This window comes from Hippocampus zosterae, chromosome 3 (assembly GCF_025434085.1).
Source record: "Hippocampus zosterae strain Florida chromosome 3, ASM2543408v3, whole genome shotgun sequence".
In the NCBI taxonomy this organism is placed as follows: domain Eukaryota; kingdom Metazoa; phylum Chordata; class Actinopteri; order Syngnathiformes; family Syngnathidae; genus Hippocampus; species Hippocampus zosterae.
Window position 1 is genome coordinate 5,149,560 of NC_067453.1, and position 22,966 is coordinate 5,172,525.

General features: G+C 42.0%; 1 protein-coding gene across 4 annotated transcripts in view; it reads right to left on the reverse strand.

Moving 5' to 3' along the window:
- The window catches only part of LOC127597692 (septin-7-like), a 50,743-nt gene that overhangs the window by 25,074 nt on the left and 2,703 nt on the right, over positions 1–22,966 (reverse strand). For 3 of the 4 annotated variants that reach the window (XM_052060924.1, XM_052060923.1, XM_052060926.1), the window contains exons 2-3: positions 22,773–22,872; positions 6,421–6,527 (exon numbers count right to left, since the gene is read on the reverse strand). In XM_052060924.1, the coding sequence (XP_051916884.1) occupies positions 6,421–6,527; positions 22,773–22,872 (207 nt within the window). The remainder of the gene's footprint in view (positions 1–6,420; positions 6,528–22,772; positions 22,873–22,966) is intronic. The other variant, XM_052060925.1, reaches the window with a different exon arrangement.

The window sequence follows — 22,966 nt, forward strand, 5'->3', positions numbered from 1 at the left end:
ATCCAGGGTAGCAGCTTTAAAAGGGAAGCAGAGACTTCCTTCTCCCCAGCCACTTCTTCCAGCCCTTGCCGTGCAGCGCAGGCATTTCCAAGACAGACGGGAGACATAAACTCTCTAGTGTGCCCTGGGTCATTCCAGCTGGTGGCACATGCTTGGAACACTTCACCAGAGGGGTGTCCAGGAGGCATCCTAACCAAATGCGCCAGCCACCTCATGTGGCTCCTTTCAATGAGCTGCGGTTTCACTTCAAGTTTCTCCTGGACAAAAGAGCTTCTCACCCCCTCTCTAAGGGAGTGTCCTGACACCCTGCGGAGGAAATCGATTTTGGCTGCTGATAGCCGGGATCTCATTCTTTCGGTCACGACCCAGAGCTCGTGACCAGAGGTGAGTAGGGTACCTTGGCCTTGTGGGGGTTACGGTCAGGGGATGTTGTGAGTACTTGTCAACTGTAGGCATGTGAATGAAGCCTTTTGAGAGTATTTGTGATTAAGGGCTTTATAAATAAATGTGACTTGACACGAAGACATTTTGGGGCATTTTGGTCGGTCTCACCAAGCACCGATCCACTTGAAATCAAACTATGCCATTTTTCGGTTCAGAAGCACATACGATTGTCTGGGAGTACAAGAGTTGTTGATTTTCCATGGCATACTTGAACACAGCATTGCATACAGACGAGTGTGGTGATGTCACCCACTCACACAGACTTTCTTCACACGAGCTAAAAAGACATCTACAGGTTTGGAAGTGAGCAAGATTTGCCCGCCGCCAAGTACGTACATGGTGCAGCCTTGCACTACCTGGTATGCTTGGGTGAGCATGGGGGATGCCCGCAGTGGGTGCAGGACTGAATGGGAGAATGCCGCTGGGGATCCCGCCCGCGTCCTCTACCTCTGCCTGGCGACTAACCAAGAGATCCGTCTTTTGTGCCCCACAGTGTAAATTTCGTTGACAAAATATTTTCATCACAAATTGTAATTGTATTTTGCCTGTGCATATCTGTATTTTATCTTAAATCTATTCAACATTTTGTTCTCATTTTAATTTGTTTTAAAAAATGTCAGTGGATATGAAAAAATGGAAATTGTGAAAATCTTTCAGCCATATCTCCCTGCTCTCTTTGTAAACTTCATAGTTAACAGTTGAACTGGTTTTATTTTGCAATTATCAATGCTCTTGAACAAATACTAAAACTCAGGGAGTTGTTAATTTTATTTTGCACTTTAGTCCATGTCTTAACAATGAACCCTAAACTCAAGAGAGTAGTTTGTGCTTTATTTCGGACTTCTTCTGCCTTTAGTCAAAAACAAAAGAAATCTTTAAAATCACCTGTCCCTAGTTTAATGGAAATTATATGTTTTAAAACTATTTTGTACTTGTGCAGTGGTATCGGTTACTTGCATCAGTAATGGTGAGTACTCCAAAGTTGATTGAAAAAGTGGTTTCGAACATCCCTATTTTTTGTTCACCAGTGTGCAGTAGGCTCAGGGAAACAGTGAGTCTAAATGATAACGAAAGAAAAACATTAGGTGTGTGCATGACAACGGTGCTGGTGGGGATTTATATGGTTAAATAAGCCCCACTTGTGGCTTCACACAAGTTAAACAGAGCTGCATTGAGTGTTGTGTTCGATGCACAGATCAGTATTATGTATTGTCACTTTCTTGATTGCTCCATTCAAGGAGTTCAAGGGCAGTAGATGCTTGGTGTTTGCCAATGTCATGACCCACTTGCTGTGCGCAGTTAACTCTGCACCCGTTAGCTAAAATGCTTTGGACTCTAAACTAATGGCACTTGCTTTCCACACAACAGGCTCTGCTTCCGCTGGTAAAAGCAAGTAGTTTGTCAAAGAAGACATCCAAACAGTGGCAGGAATGTCCTGTTGAGATCCAGCCTACTGGGAGTCATTTTTACAAAAACCCGGCCGCTATTGGCCCGACACAGCATATGCGACTGGGTGATGGCTCTTTTACTGCATAAGAATGATCCACTATTAAAATTTGCTAATTTAACACTGGCAAGAGATCTTATAAAAACATGTGCTTACAATTTCTGTAACCTGGGTTATCTTGACAAAAACATGCCATAGATATGCTCTTAGGAGGGCACTTGGGAACTCTTTTAAATGGTGAAATTCTGGAAAAAAAAAACTCAATCTCTAAAACCCTTTCCAATAGTATAGCCATTGATGGAAGTAAGTCGAGCTAATGCATATAGATTGAAAAATTTGCATATTCAACGCATGCAATGTACCGTATTTGCATGACTATAAGGCACCATTAAAAGTCTTAAATTTTCTCCAAAATGGACCGGACGCCTTATAATGCGAGGGTCGAGTGTATGCACCGAGTTCCAAAGCCTGACTGAGAGCACTTCTGGCCGACACGCTGTTTATACAGAGAAAAGGCGGACGTGAGGGACATGTGGAAGTCCGCCGATGAGTGAAGGGTGGGCGTGTAAGAGGACGCTAAAGGCACGCACCTAGCAGGTACCAGTCACGTGAGTACATTGTAAAATGGCTAAGTAAAGTACAACCAAACTCAGTTTTGCTTCCGTTGCCTTTTTAAAAACGTGTTTTTAGCGTGCGTGCATGCATGCCTTTATGTTTAAGCTGGCGTATGTTTTACTATGCCTGGCTGCACCAATAATACAGTGTGTTTTATGTATGTGTCAAATACAGAAATAGCACCCGTTACTGAGACTGCGCCCAACAATACAGTGTGCCGAATGGTTGTGAAAATACGGCACTGTGTTTGTTTCTGTGTATTAACAATGGCTGGCTACAAAATTCTCTCACTGACATCATTCATGGTCTGTCTGTGACCATGGAGGATTTTTACTCCTCAGACTCAAGAAAAGACAACTTAGGAAAGGAAACCCAACTTAACATTTTTCTTCTCTTCCCGGCCCTGCTTTCGGTCATTTGTTTCCTGAATCGCTCCCTTGCTTTCGACAGTGCTACACCAGATGCCTGCCTCTCTCCTGGTCTGTTAAAACATAACCATACAAGGAAAAAAAGAAGGCCCTGTGTAAGGAAGTTTCCCTGAGGTGCCATACTATGTCTTTCTTTCCTTATTTTGCTGCTGCTGCTGCTCTAACTCAAGTCTTCTTCAGATTATTCTCCCTCTTTTCACCTTGAATATTTTTAGTGTGACATGGCCCAAATAATGTGGCCTTGAATGGCTATGGAATTTAAATTTAAAGATCTTTCACAAAACTCCTGAAGTATTGAAATGGTTGTTCTATTAAGATATAGAGAAGAGCAGAACTGTTAAATGTCTTCACTTGTCTGGCAAAAGGTACCCAACCCGTGTATCCATCTGTGGCCATTCAGACAACAGAATCAGTCACGGTTCAATGCAAATACATCAGGTTTGTGTTCAACTATACAAGCCTAAATTTCTCATTGACTTAACACATTTGCGTCTAAATAAAATACATTTTGCTTATATAGTGCTTCAGAACAGCTGCAGCTGTAACTAAGTGTTTTCAAGAACATAAACATAAAATCACAATACAGAAGACATAACATAAAACATTGACAATAATACAATCATAACAAGTATTTTAACATACGCCTTGTTGTTAGAACTGAGAAATTATGTCATTATTTCAGTATGCATACTTTTTGTTATGACTGTTTGGTGGTTTACCATGAAGATTTTCTGACACAAAATATTTGCTTTGGCTCCACAGGTTGGAAAACGCTGCTCAAAAAATTACTCGCCGAAATAAAAGCTCAAGTTATTTCAAAGTAAATTATGAATAATAGACTAAGACGTGTTATAATTCATATTTAATACTGTACAGACGGAGTAATGAATATGTGCTAATTTTGCATGAATGAGCTCAGATGATGCATGAAGTACATTGTTACTTCTTCAGGTCTTTTTTCACGGGAAATGAACACGACTGTCTTCTTTATGGCTCTAAACTTCACCACACTGGGTTTCAAATAAAACAAACAAGATGTGCTTTAATTGCAGACTTTCAGATTTAATTTGATGGGATTTACAGTACATGAAAATCAGGTAATCGCTGTAGGAATTATAACAGTTTAGTCCATATGCCTCCCAGTTTTTAACGATGGGGGCCAATTAACTGCATGCTAGCATCGAATATCCTCATGTTAAACCACCAGCAGAGATCTTGTGGCACATATGCAGTGGAAAGGCTCAATAGGGCTTACAATGCTGATGCTGCTGTTATGAATCCAAATGGAGGAGCCTCCAAGGCAAAAAAATAAATAAAATTTATGACGTTGGACCCGGTCCACTGCAATGTGACTGGCCGCCACATTGCTGGAAGGGAATGACGCACGTGCCATAACGTGCCAATGTAACCCTGGGTTAGCGGTCATATAAAGATGGGGGGAAAAAATTAACAAAATTTAAAAAACAAAGAACCGTGTGAAATAGCTAAACAGGCTAGCCTTGCACTGAACCAAAATGGTTTAATTGATCTGTTTTGATGGTTTTCAAAAATCATATTTATATATATATATATATCCCCCAAGATGGCGCCCGAGTAGGCAGCCGTTGGCAAGTGCTTTTCAAGAGCCCTGCATTTTTTTGTTGTTTTTGTCTTTTGTTTTGTCACGTCGTGTAGACCTGATGTGGACTGTTTTCAGCATTTTCGGACATGACATTCGTCAAAGAAGAAGAATCTGTGCTTGGTGGTTGCACCTTCTCGGCGGCACGCGTGTACCAGCACTGTTTTTGATTGGGAGGTGCCATTTGACTGTCGTTGCTGGACATCCCCGGGGCGCTTGTGTCTTGCACCTGAAATAGGCAGCATTTTCACAGCCCTGCTTTGTTCAGCGAAAAGGTCCGTGCTGATGGACGGTCTGCGGCTGGATGAATGCATGGCTTAAGGAGCCGACGAGCAGAAAGGAGCGTCAGCGCAGAGCGCCAATGCGTATGTGGAACTGGGAGTCACGGCTTGGAATTGAAGCGGATTTACTTGGGAAAGCAGATGAGAGCCAATCTCTTTTTCGTTAATGGACGCTACAGCTTCTTGATGCTTTCAAGCTTAGCTTGTAGCAGACGTGTGCACATTTCACCATGACGTCTTTGATCCGCTGGCGAAAAGGACACTTCGATTTGCTCCTCTTTCATCTATAACTGCTTCAGACAACAAAGTGTATGCAGTAAAGTGGTTGAGATTGCACCATTGTCTCCGTCTAATGTGTTGTCTTGTATTATTTTGTCATTTTATGTTAACTTTTCTTTTGATGGCGGCGCGGGCACCCGCAGCGGCTCCTCTTGTCGCATGTTGTCATGAGAGTGAAGAAATCTTTGACAATAAAGTTGTACTTGATTTGATAGATAGATAGATAGATAGATAGATAGATAGATAGATAGATAGATAGATAGATAGATAGATAGATAGATAGATAGATAGATAGATAGATAGATAGATAGATAGATAGATAGATAGATAGATAGATAGATAGATAGATAGATAGATAGATAGATAGATAGATAGATAGATAGATAGATAGATAGATAGATAGATAGATAGATAGATAGATAGATAGATAGATAGATAGATAGATAGATAGAGATAGATAGAGATAGATAGAGATAGATAGATAGATAGATAGATAGATAGATAGATAGATAGATAGATAGATAGATAGATAGATAGATAGATAGATAGATAGATAGATAGATAGATAGATAGATAGATAGATAGATAGATAGATAGATAGATAGATAGATAGATAGATAGATAGATAGATAGATAGATAGATAGATAGATAGATAGATAGATAGAGATAGAAAAGCGTATCAAACTAAATTTCATTCACAATAATCTACGCTTCAATGAGCCTGCATGTATCGATAAGTATTACAACAGTAAAGACACAGGTGTCATAAAATGTGAGGGCAATTGTTATTCTGTGATAAATTAAGTTTGCATGAGCAACAGGTGTTGTCTGAGCACTTTTAAACATAATAACCTAGCGAAGAAGCTTCACAGTGTGTCGCTGACCTTGTTCCTCACAACTGATATTAATTTATTCAGGTTTGAGATAGTTGGGGTCAATCTCAAATCGTTAACTTGTGCCTCACGTCGGACTCGTCAGATTGCTTCCACATTGCATGAGCACGACTTCACGTCTGCAATTGGCGTGTAATCAAACATACCGGCAATTATCTGCATTTTTTTTTGCTCGTTATTACGCTGTTTATGCAATTGTACGACCCAGCATTTTTTAATATATTTACAGCAATCATTGTAAGGGCATAACAGATTAGCTTTCAGTTATTTCCCTCACAAAATACGGACAGTCCATAACAGTTGTCAACTCTGTGAAACTTAGTGCATGTCTTTGCGATCTGCATATTGCACGGGCAACCCTAATAGATAGCACCAGTCAGATGCAATGGGGGCCTAAAGATTGCTTTCACTCACCTGTACAGTCTTCTTAATGCGCTGTGATGGCCCAGGGTAGTCCTTGGAGTAAAGGTCAGTCAGAAAAAGGGAGTTAATAAGAGTTGATTTTCCAAGACCAGACTCACCTATTGACACACAAAAAAGGCAAATTGAAAGAGAAAGGTATAAAACTAATAAAATTATTTTTAGAACATAAATGCTTATGCTTACATGAAAACAGTGTAGGGTCAACAATGCAGAACGCTGTCATGCATTTATTGATCTCTTACAGATGTAAAAAGCAAAAAGTGAGGTTTATTATCCATTGAATCCAGATTTCAGCTTCATTCTCTACCATAGTGGCTTTCAAGTGTTTTGATTAAAAAAGTTTCACAAATATGTGCCATTTACCATTACCGTATTAGTTTTTTATTTATTTTTAACACAGCATTCCAACTTCATTGGAATAGAGTTTGTAACATTTTTTACAAAAGTGCATGGCTTGCACTGCATTTATATATTGTGTCCTACTATAGTTGCCGTAGATAGTGATCAAAGATGGGTGCTGTTCTTCGCATGCGTACCTGACATCGTGCACAGATCACAGATTTTGTATTGAAAGCAACATAAGACATGCCCACCGTGACCAAACAGGTATCACACCAGTCCAAAGCCTGAGATCATAAATTACATGATTAAGTTACCGTACATTACGTTACAAAAATAATTCTCCCACATATCAAAAGAGGGGCGGCCCGGTAGTCCAGTGGTTAGCACGTCGGCTTCACAGTGCAGAGGTACCGGGTTCGATTCCAGCTTCGGCCTCCCTGTGTGGAGTTTGCATGTTCTCCCCGGGCCGGCGTGGGTTTTCTCCGGGTGCTCCGGTTTCCTCCCACATTCCAAAAACGTGCGTGGCAGGCTGATTGAACACTCTAAATTGTCCCTAGGTGTGAGTGTGAGTGCGAATGGTTGTTCGTTTCTGTGTGCCCTGCGATTGGCTGGCAACTGATTCAGGGTGTCCCCCGCCTACTGCCCGAAGACAGCTGGGATAGGCTCCAGCACCCCCCGCGACCCTAGTGAGGATCAAGCGGCTCGGAAGATGAATGAATGAATGAATATTGAAAGAGCATATCACTGAATACGGATTTGTAACACGAATAAAATTAGACCCACTTTGTTAATTTTATTTTTGAGACAGGTCATTTTAAGCATTAATTAAGTCTCAATAAAATGTGGATAAGTATGATCACACGTTGTCCACTCATAAATAATGGGAAACATGTTATTTAAGAAAACATAAACATTTCTAGTCACCTGACATCTTTTACGTAAAAGACCTCTATTTAAGGAGCTTGGAAACCGCCCATGTTTTGTCCACGTTAGTAGTGTGTGAGTGTGTGTTGTGTGTATGCGCACGCGCATGCGCGTGTGTGTATGTGTGTATGCTTCAAACTATGGTAGAACTGAGTGTGCATCGTTGGTTGAGCGACTGAAACTTGATGCAAATGGTGTGGTGTCCTATTTGCACATTAAACTGGGATGGAAATGAAGGAATGGGCGTAGATATGCAATGTGTGATTCTGCGAGTGGATATCTTAGACACTAACATGATAATGAGCGATTGTTTTGCTCTAGTTTTGAGATAAATATTGACTTATTTGTTAAAGTTTGACCAACTTGAACCATTTCTGATTTGCATCTCAGAGTCTACCTGACTCATTTTGCTATGGCGCGTCACATACTGTATTTTAGATATCTTTTTTTGTGTATTTTTCTTTTTTTTTTTTTTGCTGAAAAGCACTCTTCAGTGAGAGTGAATTTACCATTTGATTGATTCAGAAGCCCTGGAAAGTGTCACGCTTCCGGCAGTATCTTCACAGGGTCTCGCTGGTGGGGTTGGCCCTGCACCAACACATATTGCATTCCTTACTTATAATAGAGATGAATAAATTATTTTTCCTCAGTTCTCAGGACGACCTTGAACCGTTTAAGACAGGAAAGACTAAACACAACTACGTGTTTATTTCGAGGAATTGTAAATGCTGAATGACCTGTGTGATTGTTTGCTTTGATTTGGCTATGTTGGTTGAGAGATTAGTGTCAGAACTGATGCTAACCTGGCAAAACAAACTGCTCAAAATGAAGTGGGGAGTGTAAACTAACAATGACTTAAATCACAAAGAGGTGGCATCTAGATCCAACAACTCAAACTCAAAATGTCACAAGTGTACTGTTCAAATGGAATGTGAAGAACCATTTATTCTTTCAGCTCTGGAAGGTGTAATTTATTATTCTCATCAACCTTCTAGGGGAATTTTTAAACTCACACTCAGCTGTTTATTTGTGTTGCAATTGCACACCACACAGTACAATCACATCACACATGCGGGGATGCTAAGAGAAATGTCTGTGTGAATTGGGTGTGTAAACAGTGACACACCTCTTGAGCTGAAGGGGTGGGGTGAATGCCTTGCTCAAGAGATCAAGTCAGGGTGAGCGAGCTGCCACCGCAGTGCTGTCTAAATGTTTGGTCTGACTGAGCTAATAATGTAAACAGAGAAAATAAACAGATGTGTTGAGCAAACAGCCAGGACACTGGCCTCAATTGTGAGATCATGTGGATTAAGATGTCTCACTGTCTAAGAAGCTAGCCAATGATTCACACAGTAAATGCCATGAAAATGCTACCACAGTGTTCCCAAAACATTAACTACTGTGATTTTATGAGAATAACATACACCCAGGTACATTACACCCATACTACAACCCCTGACCCCCCAAAATCATCCTTCAAAAGCATTTTTTTCTTCTACACTTGTGTATTACACAGTCCCCCTATTTGCTGGGATCATTTATTGTCAAAGAGAGATGAGAAACAAGCAAACAAAATAAAAGTGCGTTCGCTGTCCCCTGTTAGTGAGGCGATAATCTGAGCTAGTTTGTGGAAAGGGTTTATTCTCAACACAATGGTGCGCTGATCAGAGTGCATGCAGGAAAAAGACGGGACCAATCCAGTCACATTTACTTGAACTGGTATTTGTCATGGAAATATACAGTACATTGATGCAAATAAATAAATAAAGGAATAATACTAACAATAATAATAATAACTAAGTCCCCACCCTCCCGCATTGACGTAGCAAGGCGCAACAATCGCCAAAATGTGTCATTCTACAGCATGCAAATAGCCAACACGTACTTATGAGCACATATTAATGACCACAAAAGGCTGTGGCCCAATGCTAGCAGTGTAGCTAACTGACCCATGTACATACAGACTGTGAGTACTGCAGTATCACAAGCACAGAACATGTACTTCATGTACTTCGTCAGCCTTGAGAACATCAATGAGGTAAGTAAGACGGAGCTACTGTATAAGGCTGGACTGCCACAATCTAATCAATTTACAACCCATTATCCTCACGACTCTTCCATCGCTTTGTGATGTGTTAACAAATGATGTGTCTAAACCAGGGGTGCTCAAACTTTTTGGATCGAAGATCTACTTTTCGATCAACTAACCTCCCGGGATCTACCCTTACCGGCACGCACGCGCGCACGCCCTAATGAGAAACAGCCTGAAACTGAGGCATGCGACGCACTTTTGCAGCCTGTTAACACACAGTTAACGTACCGTTTTAAAGTGCTTCCCTGGGCCTTCCTAGATTCCTATTCTTTGCTCGTGCCCTCGGTGAATTGTACACGAAGCAAACTCCTAATGAGAATAATGACGATAAAAGATAGAGCGCAACAGTTCTGATCACAAGCTGCAATTGCAGACTGCTGAGAGCTAACAACTTCCGGTGACGTAATCACGCGCCACCGTAAATTCAAGATTTACCTGCTTTATTTTATTTTAAAATATTTTTTGGGTGAAAATGAGACTCATAAGATGATTAGGGTGCAGTGTACATCAACACAAAAATATATATTATTAACATGTACAAAGACACACAAATGGTTGTTTGTTAGTTTTTTCTCCTCGACACTCCTCAGATCTACTTGGGACCTGTCTTAGATCTACCGGTAGATCAGGATCTACCTTATGAGCGCCCCTGGTCTAAACTATGTTCTGCCAAGTTTGGTATTCTTGGGTTTCCATTTCCAACTGTCACACATTTTAACGTGATACCGACTGCATAAACACCATACAGTACTTTCCAACTAGCGATAATAACATAAGATTAGAAAAACCCTATTTGTCTCACAATGGAGAAATTCCCAATTTACAGCAACAAAATTATGAAAGGTAGAAAGTAGAAGACAAAAAGTACACAAATAAATATAAATATAAATAACTACGGAGTAACTACGTTCTAATTAGCTAGATGCTAGATTACAAACATGCTACCTTGCAGCTGAGCAATGCGGTGGATTGCTGACTTTGACAGAGTGTTTGACAGAGACACAGTTCAAATCCCAGTCATGAACATTTAACATCCTAATGGGTATGCTAGACACTAAATCCAAGCCACTGCCTGTTACCCGATACCAAACGCGGATGAAATTGAGCTGGATGCATCATGAAGGGCATCCGGTGGTGTAAAAATTATGCCAGACATTGAATCACTGTGGCGACACCCAACCATACGTGACAATAACCTGGAAAATATCACTGGCGACAAACTTAATAACTTTCCACCATGTCTGTGTGGATGGCGTACAATGGTACCAGCAATGCCTCAGGGTAAAAAACTAAAAAATTTGAACAATAATTTTTAAAAACTACGCCGATCATTTGTTGTGATTGACGTGGTTGACAAATCTCAAACTACTCAGTGCAACCACAATTCGAGTTGTCCTATTTCTTCTCCTCGCTGCCCTAGTTCTGTCACATTTCAGCTCATCCATTAACTCAGTCAATAGTGTTGTTTTGGATTGGGTCGAACTTAGAAAATCGTTATTTTTCCTGAGGTTTAGTTTTGATTCTAAGAGGAAACGCACCTACACACATTCATGTGTAACATCGGAAAGAAATAATTAACTTCAGACGTGTGGCGACGTAGATGTACTGTACACAATTATAAATCTATTAATAACATAATGGGGGAGAAAAAGGGAGAAACGGAAGTGCAGCACTGACCCAAGAGTCATCATGGCACACTTAGTAGCGCAAGTGAGCAATACATCTGTGCCATACTGTGGTTTGAGAGTGTGCATTTGTGCAACCAGGTTACTGTTTTATATTTTTGGAGCTGAACAGTTTTGGAAAATAATGTAATTGCAATATTGATTATATAAAGTGTCTACGGTTATATAAAGCATTAATTCATATGAAAGACAGTTTATCTATTAGAATTACAGATTTAAAGGTACGAAATACTTGGATGTGCGGTTTGGTAAGCATTGACCACAACATATTTCTGCCACACAGGTTGTCTACGGTTATATAAAGCATTAATTCATATGAAAGACAGTTTATCTATTAGAATTACAGATGTAAAGGTACGAAATACTTGGATGTGCGGTTTGGTAAGCATTGACCACAACATATTTCTGCCACACAGGTGTAATGTAAACAAGGCAGAAACTAAAATGTATATTACCAGAACAATCCAAACATCTCATAAGAGTATAGAACTTAACAAAATAGATCGTACTTACCACAGATCCTTATTATTAATACACAAATTCCATCCTCTTATGCTAGCAGTGTTGTGACCACTATGAATGTGTTGAATGAATCTTTTACCCGGTAAAGATGCCAGACAGTTAAAAATGTTTGTTTGACTTATCCGTACATAGTCCGGGGGTTTCTTTTCTTTTTTTGTAGAAGTCCGCTGGAACTACATTAAAGCGGAGGCAATTTAATAAGTGTCCAGAGAGAAAATTATCTAAAATAATGCTACTCTTACAGCTAAACAGGAAATGATTGTTGTAGCGTCAGGTACGGAAGTTGGTAAAGATGGCTTAGAATCTTCAAAGTATATTAATATTGAAGTAAGCGATTCAGAAAATGGATGGATAATGGGACATTGAATTGTCAAAATTACCTAGCAGTAAAGCTCATCATTTTATTTTATTTTTTTTCCCCAATTTCTGTCTGTCTGTCATGTCTCTTTTTGAGATTGATATATATGGTGCGGACGTTGTATCGGTCTGTCGTGGTGAAGAAGGAGCTGAGCCAAAGGGCGAAGCTCTCAATTTACCGGTCGATCTACGTTCCAACCCTCATCTATGGTCACGAGCTATGGGTCGTGACCGAAAGAACGAGATCCCGGTTACAAGCGGCCGAAATGAGTTTTCTCCGGAGGGTGTCCGGGCTCTCCCTTAGAGATAAGGTGAGAAGCTCGGTCATCCGGGAGGGGCTCAGAGTCGAGCCGCTTCTCCTCCATATCGAGAGGAGCCAGATGAGGTGGCTTGGGCAATCTGATTCGGATGCCTCCTGAGCGCCTCCCCGGTAAGGTGTTCCGGTCATGCCCCACCGGGAGGAGACCCCGAGGAAGACTCAGGACACGCTGGAGAGACTATGTCACCCAGCTTGCCTGGGAACGACTCGGGATCCCCGGGGAGAGCTGGACGAAGTAGCTAGGGAGAGGGAAGTCTGGGCTTCCCTGCTAAAGCTGTTGACCCCGCGACCCGGCCCCGGATAAGCGGTAGATGATGGATGGATATATATGGTTGCGCAAAACATAGGCTACTTCGATTTGTTTATATTTGATCATTTTATATAGCAGTACTAATGGATGCATCATTTGTTACAAGTCTGTTTAATGACACTTCAAAACAGAGTGACAAAGGGGAAGCAGTCACAGCATGTATAATTTTTTTCAGAGAATAACTGAGAATATATATTAAGAATATGAGATTAAAAAACGGTCTACGTCCGTGTCGGCCAGCACTACATACCATAAATTTGAAGACCAAGAGAAAATCACAGCTGTGATCAACTGAGCTTGACAATAAATCAGAACCGGCACGTGCCGGGTCACAGCAGACATGTGTATCTCAAAATAGCATCTGAGAGATTGGGAGATGAGAAATGAGGGTAAGAGACTTCCCTGAAGTGCTTCGAATGAGCAAGCAGGAATACGCTCATGAGCACGGGCCAATCAACGCAAACACAGAGGAATCAGCTTTGTGTTGCTGAATATATTATACCTACACCAAGGCTCAAACTACGTGCATTCTCATCGCATTTTGTGAGTCAAAATTTGCATTTTGAGTCTAGTGAAAACATTGAAATTCATTTGATCGTACTCGCAAGTAAATTCAAGCGTATTTGCCGGTTAAAATATTTTTACTTCACAATTGGCAGATTCACTGTTCCGTACCTTGGCATGTTAAATTGTATTGTATTTTAGTATTTCAGATTTACCCAAAACAACATTCAAAATGCTTAATCTAGTTGGAATGGGCATTTCTACCGGAGTACAATATCCAAGGAATTTTGAAAATCGGATGATGAGTTTCTGAGCAACTGAGTTGAGTTGAAAAAATGTTGCCTTTTTGGGAACATTTCTGTGTGGTACAACATATCGAAAATCTGTTTTTAAAATAATGATTTAAAGTAAACGGTACAACGTCATTATTTCTCATAATATCTCCTCGGCGTGTCAGTTTCATCTGCTACTCGGGGAACACTTCTACTATTGGCTGTCAAGTTTCTGTAAAAAAATAACATTTAAAAAATGAACACCAACACGCTTGTAGGGACGAAATTTCGGGCAGCTCTTCAAATCGAGGCATCAAGTTTTAAGTGCTGTCAGTTGCTCGAAAAACGTGACTTAAATGGCTGACATAGAATTCGAGAGAAGAGCAGTGTGGGTTGTACGTAAGTCAAGATTGTTTTTTTTTTTTTTCATTTTTTAATGAACATATTATGGTGGATTTTTAGAGGAGTTTGAAGTGTTCATTCCATTCCATAAAAATGGTGGTTACTTGTCACATTGCATCTTTAGTCCGAGTTTCTTGAAACAATCCCTCCCAAAAAAACGCACAGAAAAAAAACAGTACATGAATTACATTAAGTCTTGATATTCTGATCTGTGTAAAGGCGATGGATCTCACAAAGCTCGCCAGGATTGTCTGTCATAGCTGCCAGCGAGACAAAGAAGGAGGAAGCAGCTTTTACCCCTTGCATAACAGCAAAGTGCAAGGAAGAAGAGTTGAATAACGGAGGAAACACAGAAAAGAGTGAAGAAAATTAAATATTACGGGAGCAGTTTGTGATGACATTCCAATTCAGGGTGTGTCCAATTTAACCAAAGCAGCTTGATTCCATTGTCTCTTTCCCCATGCAACTTGGTGGCTGCTTTGTTCAGGAGGTGGTTGAGTGGTCACGTTGGTTTTCAATTCTACCTGGGCCAGGTAGAAGACCCGTAACTACCAATTGACAGTCAATCACTGACAAAATTGTTTTGCGTTCACCTTAGACTTGAGACAGAAGATGTGATTTGCATGACAATACTTGGTAATTACATACGAGTGATCTATTTAATGACTCGCGTAGGATTGTCACAGGTCACAAGTCTTTTTAGAGTTGATTATCCTATCGATAATTCTAATGGGGGAATTGGGGCGTGTGTGTGTGTGGGGGTGGGGGGGGGTAATGTACAAAACATGAAAATACAGTCCTCAACACCACAGGTATGTATGTCTGTTTTGCACCCGGTTCATTTTATTTGGTGTGTCATCTGCACACATTTACCCCATATAAACTCAGCCCTGATTGACATAATGTAATCCCACAATGGATATCGATTGATATCTTCATGGTGGTGATATGGCATACTGGAGATGTATGTAATAATGCAGTAATCATGACAATGTCATTATTCTTCTATATACTATACAATAGAAATTGCATGTGCATGTGTTTATAACTACCTGTACACAGACATTTCTATTTTACTGTCACAAGTTATGTCTGTAATAGGGCTCGGCGATATACCGGTACTGTATCTATCGTATCAAAATCAAGGTATTTAAGGACATTCGAGACAATAACGTCAAACTGTGGACGTATCAGTCACGTGACTGTGCCACATCTGTGTTGCATGTGAAGCTCTTTTCAACCAACTGCATTCCTCCTTTCAAGTTTGGCGTTGATCGACAGCTAAAACCAGCCAATGACAATCATCTTGGGGAGGATTGAAACGATTTTATCGTGTCACTTTTCTACTATCCTGTCTTTGTCATCTGCAGCAAACTGTATGTACTTCATACATCAAATGCGGCTTGATTTGATGGACAAAAGGTTTCAATTATCAATCTTACGCAGCACAGCTGCCACGACGGGGCAGACCGAACAATTATACAGCGAAGTGAAATCATAATACACTATCACAGTACATAAAGACACAGTGCTAAATTAAATCTATGACTCAATGAAAATGAATTAATAACGAGGTGGGTGAATGCCCGTAACGGATACAGTGATCCCTCGCTATTTCGCTCGTTTAACGCGGCCTCGGTACATCGGAGATTTTTTCAAACATATTCTGAAAAAAAAGAAAAACGTGAAAATGCCGCAAAAAGTGAGCAAAAGGTCCACAAGAGGCAGTAAAAGTCCGCAAAACAAGAGCAAGTCACATTGAGCAACATATACAGGACTACATACCTATGTTTACTGCATTTCATTACTCATACACGAACCTAAACTAACTTATACATGTTTAAATATATTAGTATATCGCATTACGTAATGTTAATTACTACAAGCATGCATTTATACCATTAAATTTGGCCTTATAAATATTATTTATACTCATAAACATGTACATATACAGGGGGGTTCGCTACTTCGTGGATTTTCGTATATCGCAGGTAGTTTCGGTCCCCATTAACTGCGATAAAGGAGGTATTACTGTACTACTGCTTTGGCAAATAATACACGAACAACCAGGAATCTGTAATTATTCAATAATGTACATTTTTAAAATGCCCTCAAGGCATGCTGCGTATGACTTCAACGTATACAAGCAAAATAGCTTTTATTTTGAGACTCATCAAAACACAAACAGCAAAAAATTTCCTTTTTTAAGTTTTTCTAGTAATTGACATCTTCCCAAAAAGCTTTGCTGGGATGCTTACAGGTATGTCACCTACAGGCATGTAGTCGGCAGGTTAAAGTGAGACAATGCGGCGGCAAGTGATAGCAAGCTTAGTAACGAGCTTAGGCTAGATATTAGTGCCTGTTAATCACGTCCTGGTTTTCACTCTGAATTCAGTCATCACAGCTTCAATCATCTCGCCTCTTTGGCGGCGAATAAGATACAATCCTGTACACTTCATTCTCACGAAGAGATTACGAGGACTAATTAACAGAGGGAAAGGCGGAGAAGCCGTGCTAATTGCTAAAATAACGTTATGTCACCGTAAAAGAATAGACTAAAAACTGCTTGAGAAATTGAGTACACTTCACAAACGGTCTTGCAGGAATTGCGTTAATGCACAACGTATCCAACTGTGATCAGCAAAATAGCAGGCAATTTATTGAGTGCCTGGAGAGAAAATTAATTCAAAACAGTGCTTCACACACAGCTGAACAGTTAATATTACGGCGTCCCATCTGTCAGCCAAGAAGATTAAAAGTATATGAATAGATTAATATTGAGGACAGGCAAGTCAGAAAATGAATGCATATAGTAAGTTGAATGCTTAGAATATTACAAATGTAATTTGTTTTCCTCTGTGAGCCGTCACCTGACCGTGGTGGAGGGGTTTGTGTGTCCCAATGATCCGAGGAGCTAAGTTGCCTGGGGCTTTATGCTCCTGGCAGGGTCACCCATTGGCAAACAGGTACTAGGTGGGGGACCAGATAAAGCACGGCTCAAGAACGCCTTACGATGAACAGCATAAATGGAACCCAGTTTCCCTTGCCCGGATGTGGGTCACCGGGGCCCCCCTCTGGAGTCAGGCCTGGGGGTGGGGCTCGTTGGCGAGCATCCTGTGGCCGGGCCTGCACCCATGGGGCCCGGCCGGGCTCGGCCCGAAGAGGCAACGTGAGTCCCCCTTCTCATGGGCTCACCACCCATGGTAGGGGCCAAAGGGGTCGGGTGCAGTGTGAGCTGGGTGGCAGCCGAAGGTGGGGACCCTGGGGGTCCGATCTTCGGCTGCAGAAGCTAGCTCTAGGGACATGGAATGTCACCTCTCTTGCAGGGAAGAAGCCCGAGCTGGTGTGCGAGGTAGAAAAGCTCCGTCTGGATATAGTCGGACTTGCCTCCACACACAGCCTGGGTTCTGCTACCAGTTCTCTCGAGAGGGCTTGGACTCTCTTCCACTCTGGAGTTGCCCACGGAGAGAGGCGCAGAGCAGGTGTGGGCATACTCATTGCCCCCCGGCTCAGTGCCTGTACATTGGGGTTCACACCGGTAGACAAGAGGGTTGCCTCCCTCCGCCTTCAGGTGGGGGGACGGGTCCTGACTGTTTGTGCGTACGCACCCAACAGCAGTTCAGTGTAGCCACACTTTTTGGAGTCCTTGGAGGGTGTGCTGGAGAGTACTCCTGCTGGGGACTCCCTTGTTCTGCTGGGGGACTTCAATGCTCATGTGTGCAATGACAATGAGACCTGGAGGGGCGTGATTGGGCGGAACGCCCCCTTGATCAGAACTCGAGTGGTGTTTCGTTATTGTCCATATTGTCCATATAATTGTCCATAACGAATACCTTGTTCAAACATAAGGGAGTCCATATGTGCACTTGGCATCAGGACACCCTTGGCCGCAGTTCGATGATTAACTTTGTAGTTGTATCATCGGATTTGCGGCCACATGTTTTGGACAGGCGGCCCGGTAGTCCAGGGGTGGTTAGCACGTCGGCTTCACAGTGCAGAGGTACCGAGTTCAATTCCAGCCCCGGCCTCCCTGTGTGGAGTTTGCATGTTCTCCCCGGGCCTGCTTGGGTTTTCTCCGGGTACTCCGGTTTCCTCCCACATTCCAAAAAAAAAAAAATATGCATGGAAGGCTGATTGAACACTTTAAATTGTCCCTAGGTGTGGATGGGAGTGTGGATGGTTGTTTGACTTTGTGTGCCCTGTGATTGGCTGGCAACCGATTCAGGGTGTCCCCCCGCCTACTGCCCGAAGACGGCTGCGATAGGCTCCATGTGTTTTGTGGCCTTGGAGAAGGCGTTTGACCATGTCCCTCGGGGAGTTCTGTGGGGGGTGCTTCGTGGATATGGGGTACCAAACCCCTTGATATGGGCTGTTCGGTCCCTATACCACCAATGTCAGAGCTTGGTTCGCATTACCGGCAGTAAGTCTGAATCGTTTCCATTGAGGGTTGAACTCCGCCAAGGCTGCCCTTTGACGACGATTCTGTTCATAACCTTTATGCACAGAATTTCAAGGTGCAGCCGAAGCTTTGAGGGTGTCCGTTTTGGTGGCCTCAGTATTGCATCTCTGCTTTTTGCAGATGATGTGGTACTGTTGCCTCCTTCAAGCAGTGCTCTCCAACTCTCACTGGAGCGTTTCGCAGCCGAGTGTGAAGCGGTTGGGATGAAAATCAGCACCTCCAAATCTGAAGCCATGGTTCTCAGTCTGAAAAGGGTGGAGTGCCCCCTCTGGGTCGGGGAGGAGATCTTGCCCCAATGTGGTGGAGTTTAAGTATCTTGGGGTCCTGTTGTTCACAAGTGAGGGCAAGAGGGAGCGAGAGATCGACAGGCGGATGCTGTGATGCGTCTGCTGTGATGCGGACATTGTATCGGTCTGCCGTGGTAAAAAGGAGCTGAGCCAAAGGGCGAAGCTCTCAATTTACCAGTCGAGTTACGTTCCAACCCTCATCTATGGTCACAAGCTATGGGTCGTGACCGAAAGAACAAGATCCCCGATACAAGCGTCCGAAATGAGTTTTCTCCGCAGCGTGTCCGGGCTCTCCCGTTGAGATAAGGTGAGAAGCTCGGTCCTCCGGGAGGGGCTCAGAGTCGAGCCGCTTCTCCTCCACAACGAGCGGAGCCAGATGAGGTGGCTTGGGCATCTGATTCGGATGCCTCCTGAACGCTTCCCTGGTGAGATGTTCCGGGCATGTCCCACCGGGAGGAGACCCCGAGGACGACCCAGGTCACGCTGGAGAGACTATGTCACCCAGCTGGCCTGGTAACGCCTCAGGATCCCCCGGGGAGAGCTGGAAGAAGTAGCTAGAGAGAGTGAAATCTGGGCTTCGCTGCCAAGCTGCTGCCCCCGCGACCCGGCGTCGTAGAAGCCGTAGAAGATGGATGGATAATTTGTTTTCACAATAAAGCCTTTTATAAAGCCATACCTGCACAATAAACAACTTCGAAATAACATTACAGTAGAGTGGACCTTTTTATTTTATATTATTTTTATGACTCAACTTCTGTCAGAATTTTTTTTTTATGCCTCTCAATCAGACTGATGACGACATTTGTGCTAAAATATATAGGCGACTTAGCTTTTAATGCAAGATCTGTTGAATGTCACTTCAAGATGAAGTGACAAAAGGTGAGCAGTTCAAGTGTGTTGTATAATCTTTTGAATGCAATACAATAAAATACATCCTGATTTATATAGCGCTTTCACAACAACTGCAACAAAGCACTTAACAAAACAGTTAACATAAAGTAAAATTATAAACACAACACATAGCATCCTAACATCCATAACAACAATCCTATCCACTTTTTCCTCATACGCTTTGCTGTTTCAAACAGTTTGAGATAAAGAGGAGCTCGTTGTTGTGATATAAAAATGCCCTCCCCCACCCCCAAAAAAACACTTTCGACATCCTTCTGGATTGATAGTTTTTTTTCTTTAAAAAAAAAACTTTCTTTTCAATGAACCCACAGTTATGTCATTATTGTATTGTTATCAAGACAAAAATATTGAAATATTAAAATTTGGCCATATCACACAGCCCTTGTCTGTAATAACGGTAACATTCATTTATCAAATATTAATCATTAAACAGAGGCAATTGCTCTCAAAGCGGAGATGACTGATGATAGACGAACTGGCAGACTGCTGAAATTTACTGACGGGAAGTGATGACAAGCGTGGTTAAAATAACGGACTGACTGACGATTACCGTTTGGTTCGGCTAGAACGATTTACGCTTTACGCTGTAAAGAACGACAGCGTGACAATGACGGATGGGTGCCCACACCCCTGATGGATGACAAATGATAGATCAACTCACCTTCATTCATTCATTCATCTTCCGTACCGCTTGATCCTCACTAGGGTCGCGGGGGGTGCCGGACCCCATCCCAGCCGTCTCCGGGCAGTAGACCTGAATCGGTTGCCAGCCAATCGCAGGGCACACATAGACGAACAACCATCCACGCTCACACTCACACCTAGGGACAATTTAGAGTGCTCAATCAGCCTGCCACACATGTTTTTGGAATGTGGGATGAAACCGGAGCACCCGGAGAAAACCCACGCAGGCCCGGGGAGAACATGCAAACTCCACACAGGGAGGCCGGAGCTGGAATCGAACCCGGTACCTGTGCACTGTGAAGCCGACGTGCCAACCACTGGACTACCAGGCCGCCCTAATGAACATAATGCTTGGGTCAATTAACCCTCATGAGTGAAATATTTTTTAGGGGGCATAAACATCTTATTAATTCCACTATGTGGCTCTTACACAAGCACAGCTTACACAAAATAGTAAAACATTTAGTCGCATGGTTTTTTTTTTTTGGTCATAGTTTCTTAGAAACAAGGGCTGGCTCAACTTGCCCCTATGCTGAACTTACCCCCCCAGGCTCCCGTTTGCATTTGTGACAGACAAAATGAGTATGCTTCAATGACTTGCAATTAATATAGGCTTAAATAAAGTGATGCATCGCAAACCTATTCATGACACAATTTTTGGGCCACCACATTAGCTACAATCATGACGGTGCATCGATGCGTATCGTTGGCTACATGGAACAAAGACAGCCTAAAAACAACAGCAAAAAGCAGAGCGTAATGACCTAAGTAAGTGTGTGTGCGTGTGAGTTCATGTGTGTGTGAGTGTACCGCTGAAATCTGTTTGCAAAAGTTTGGCTTTTCATGACATTTAAGTTGCTAATGATACAACTACAATGGAATGTAACACAGCAGACAGTATAATTGTTTGAAATGTTTTTGACCAAAAAAATGCCAAGGTGAATGGCAGTTTTATCAAGACAAAGAATTTGCTGAGGGCTGAATCAGTCATCATTCTTTTCAACTGTCTACTGCGTACTGTTACTGTTTGTCAAATGTGAAATGTGGATCCGCTCCGGCACACAATGATGGCATCCAACTACAATGGGAAGAAACCAACCCAAGGCCATGTGCGAGAGAAGCCACAAACAGAATCTGTTAGGCCATGCATGGTGGTTGTCTCTGTGAGCATAAAGAGCCCCAAAAACAGCCCACTTTATTGCTAAGCGCTACACTTTCAAATGAATCCCAGACGATCTACATCAACTTGTCTGGGACAACAGACCAAGTTTTGTTTTCACTTGTTTTATTTTGTGTGGGTGAAACTCCTCCAGACATAACGTGATCCAATCAATGACGAGACGGAATGAGGAGGGTGAGGGGGGGGGGGGGGGGGGCAGAAGTTGACCTTTCCCAGGTTAACTTTGTGCTTGTGGAATTTTCTATTATTGTAGGTCTGTTCAATATGGAGAAAATTTTATACCGAGATAATATTTTTCCTTTCAATCATGTGACAATAATAGCAAGTATTTCTCTCATCTTTTCTCTCTTTATTTATACAACGCAAATGGATACAGAGAAAACTATCAAATGAATAAAAGAGAGATAGAAATACAATAAAACAAACCCCGGTGGAAAAATCCAATTTAAAATATTTTAGAGCACAACCAGTTAAAGCAATGTGCATTGTTGATGTGTACATATTCTGTGATGGGTTCAACAGGGTCATTCTACGTTATATGTTAGGCATCATTTGAGCACCTCAAGATTTTAAATCTTCCGTGGTACTTCAGTCTTCAGTCCCCCCCATGCAAACATTAAGTTAATTTTTGCATAACAAACATTAATCAGAAATTTTCCAAAGGGGATAAAACTTTGCAAGCACAAGGTGCTCTCTTTGAAAGGTCAGGCAGAAAAGTACACAGTTGTTACCAAAATGTGCCTCTTTACAGTATATCATCCGAGACATTACTCAAATGTGTGTGCATTTAAAAAAGGTGTCACTGTGTGTAAGGGATCTGCAAAAATGCCTTGTTGGAAAACGGTGTACTTGCCAACCCAGACAAGTGATATTACAATTCGTAAATTACTCCATTTGGATTATTTACCCGACCAGAAACCACTGCACAAACATGTTTTTTTTTCTCACTGTCAGCTGCTCACCTTGATCAAATGAGCATACTAGATGCCTCAAATACTTTGAGTTCTTTCAACTTGCGCTGATGACCTAGTAACTCAAACCTTAAAGCATGCTGAGCAGAACAGACACAGGGAGAGAATGTCTCTTACTTACCAACAACCATTAATGTAAACTCAAAGCCTCTTTTCACGGATTTCCGATACACCTGGTTGGGAAGATTTGCGAAGCCCACATAGCCCTCCAGGTTCCGCTGCTGATGCACAGAAGACAAACACATTGGTTTTAATGTAAGCAAGTCGGTGCAAAAATGTAAGTTACATGCCAAAAGTGTTTACCTTGCAAAAAAT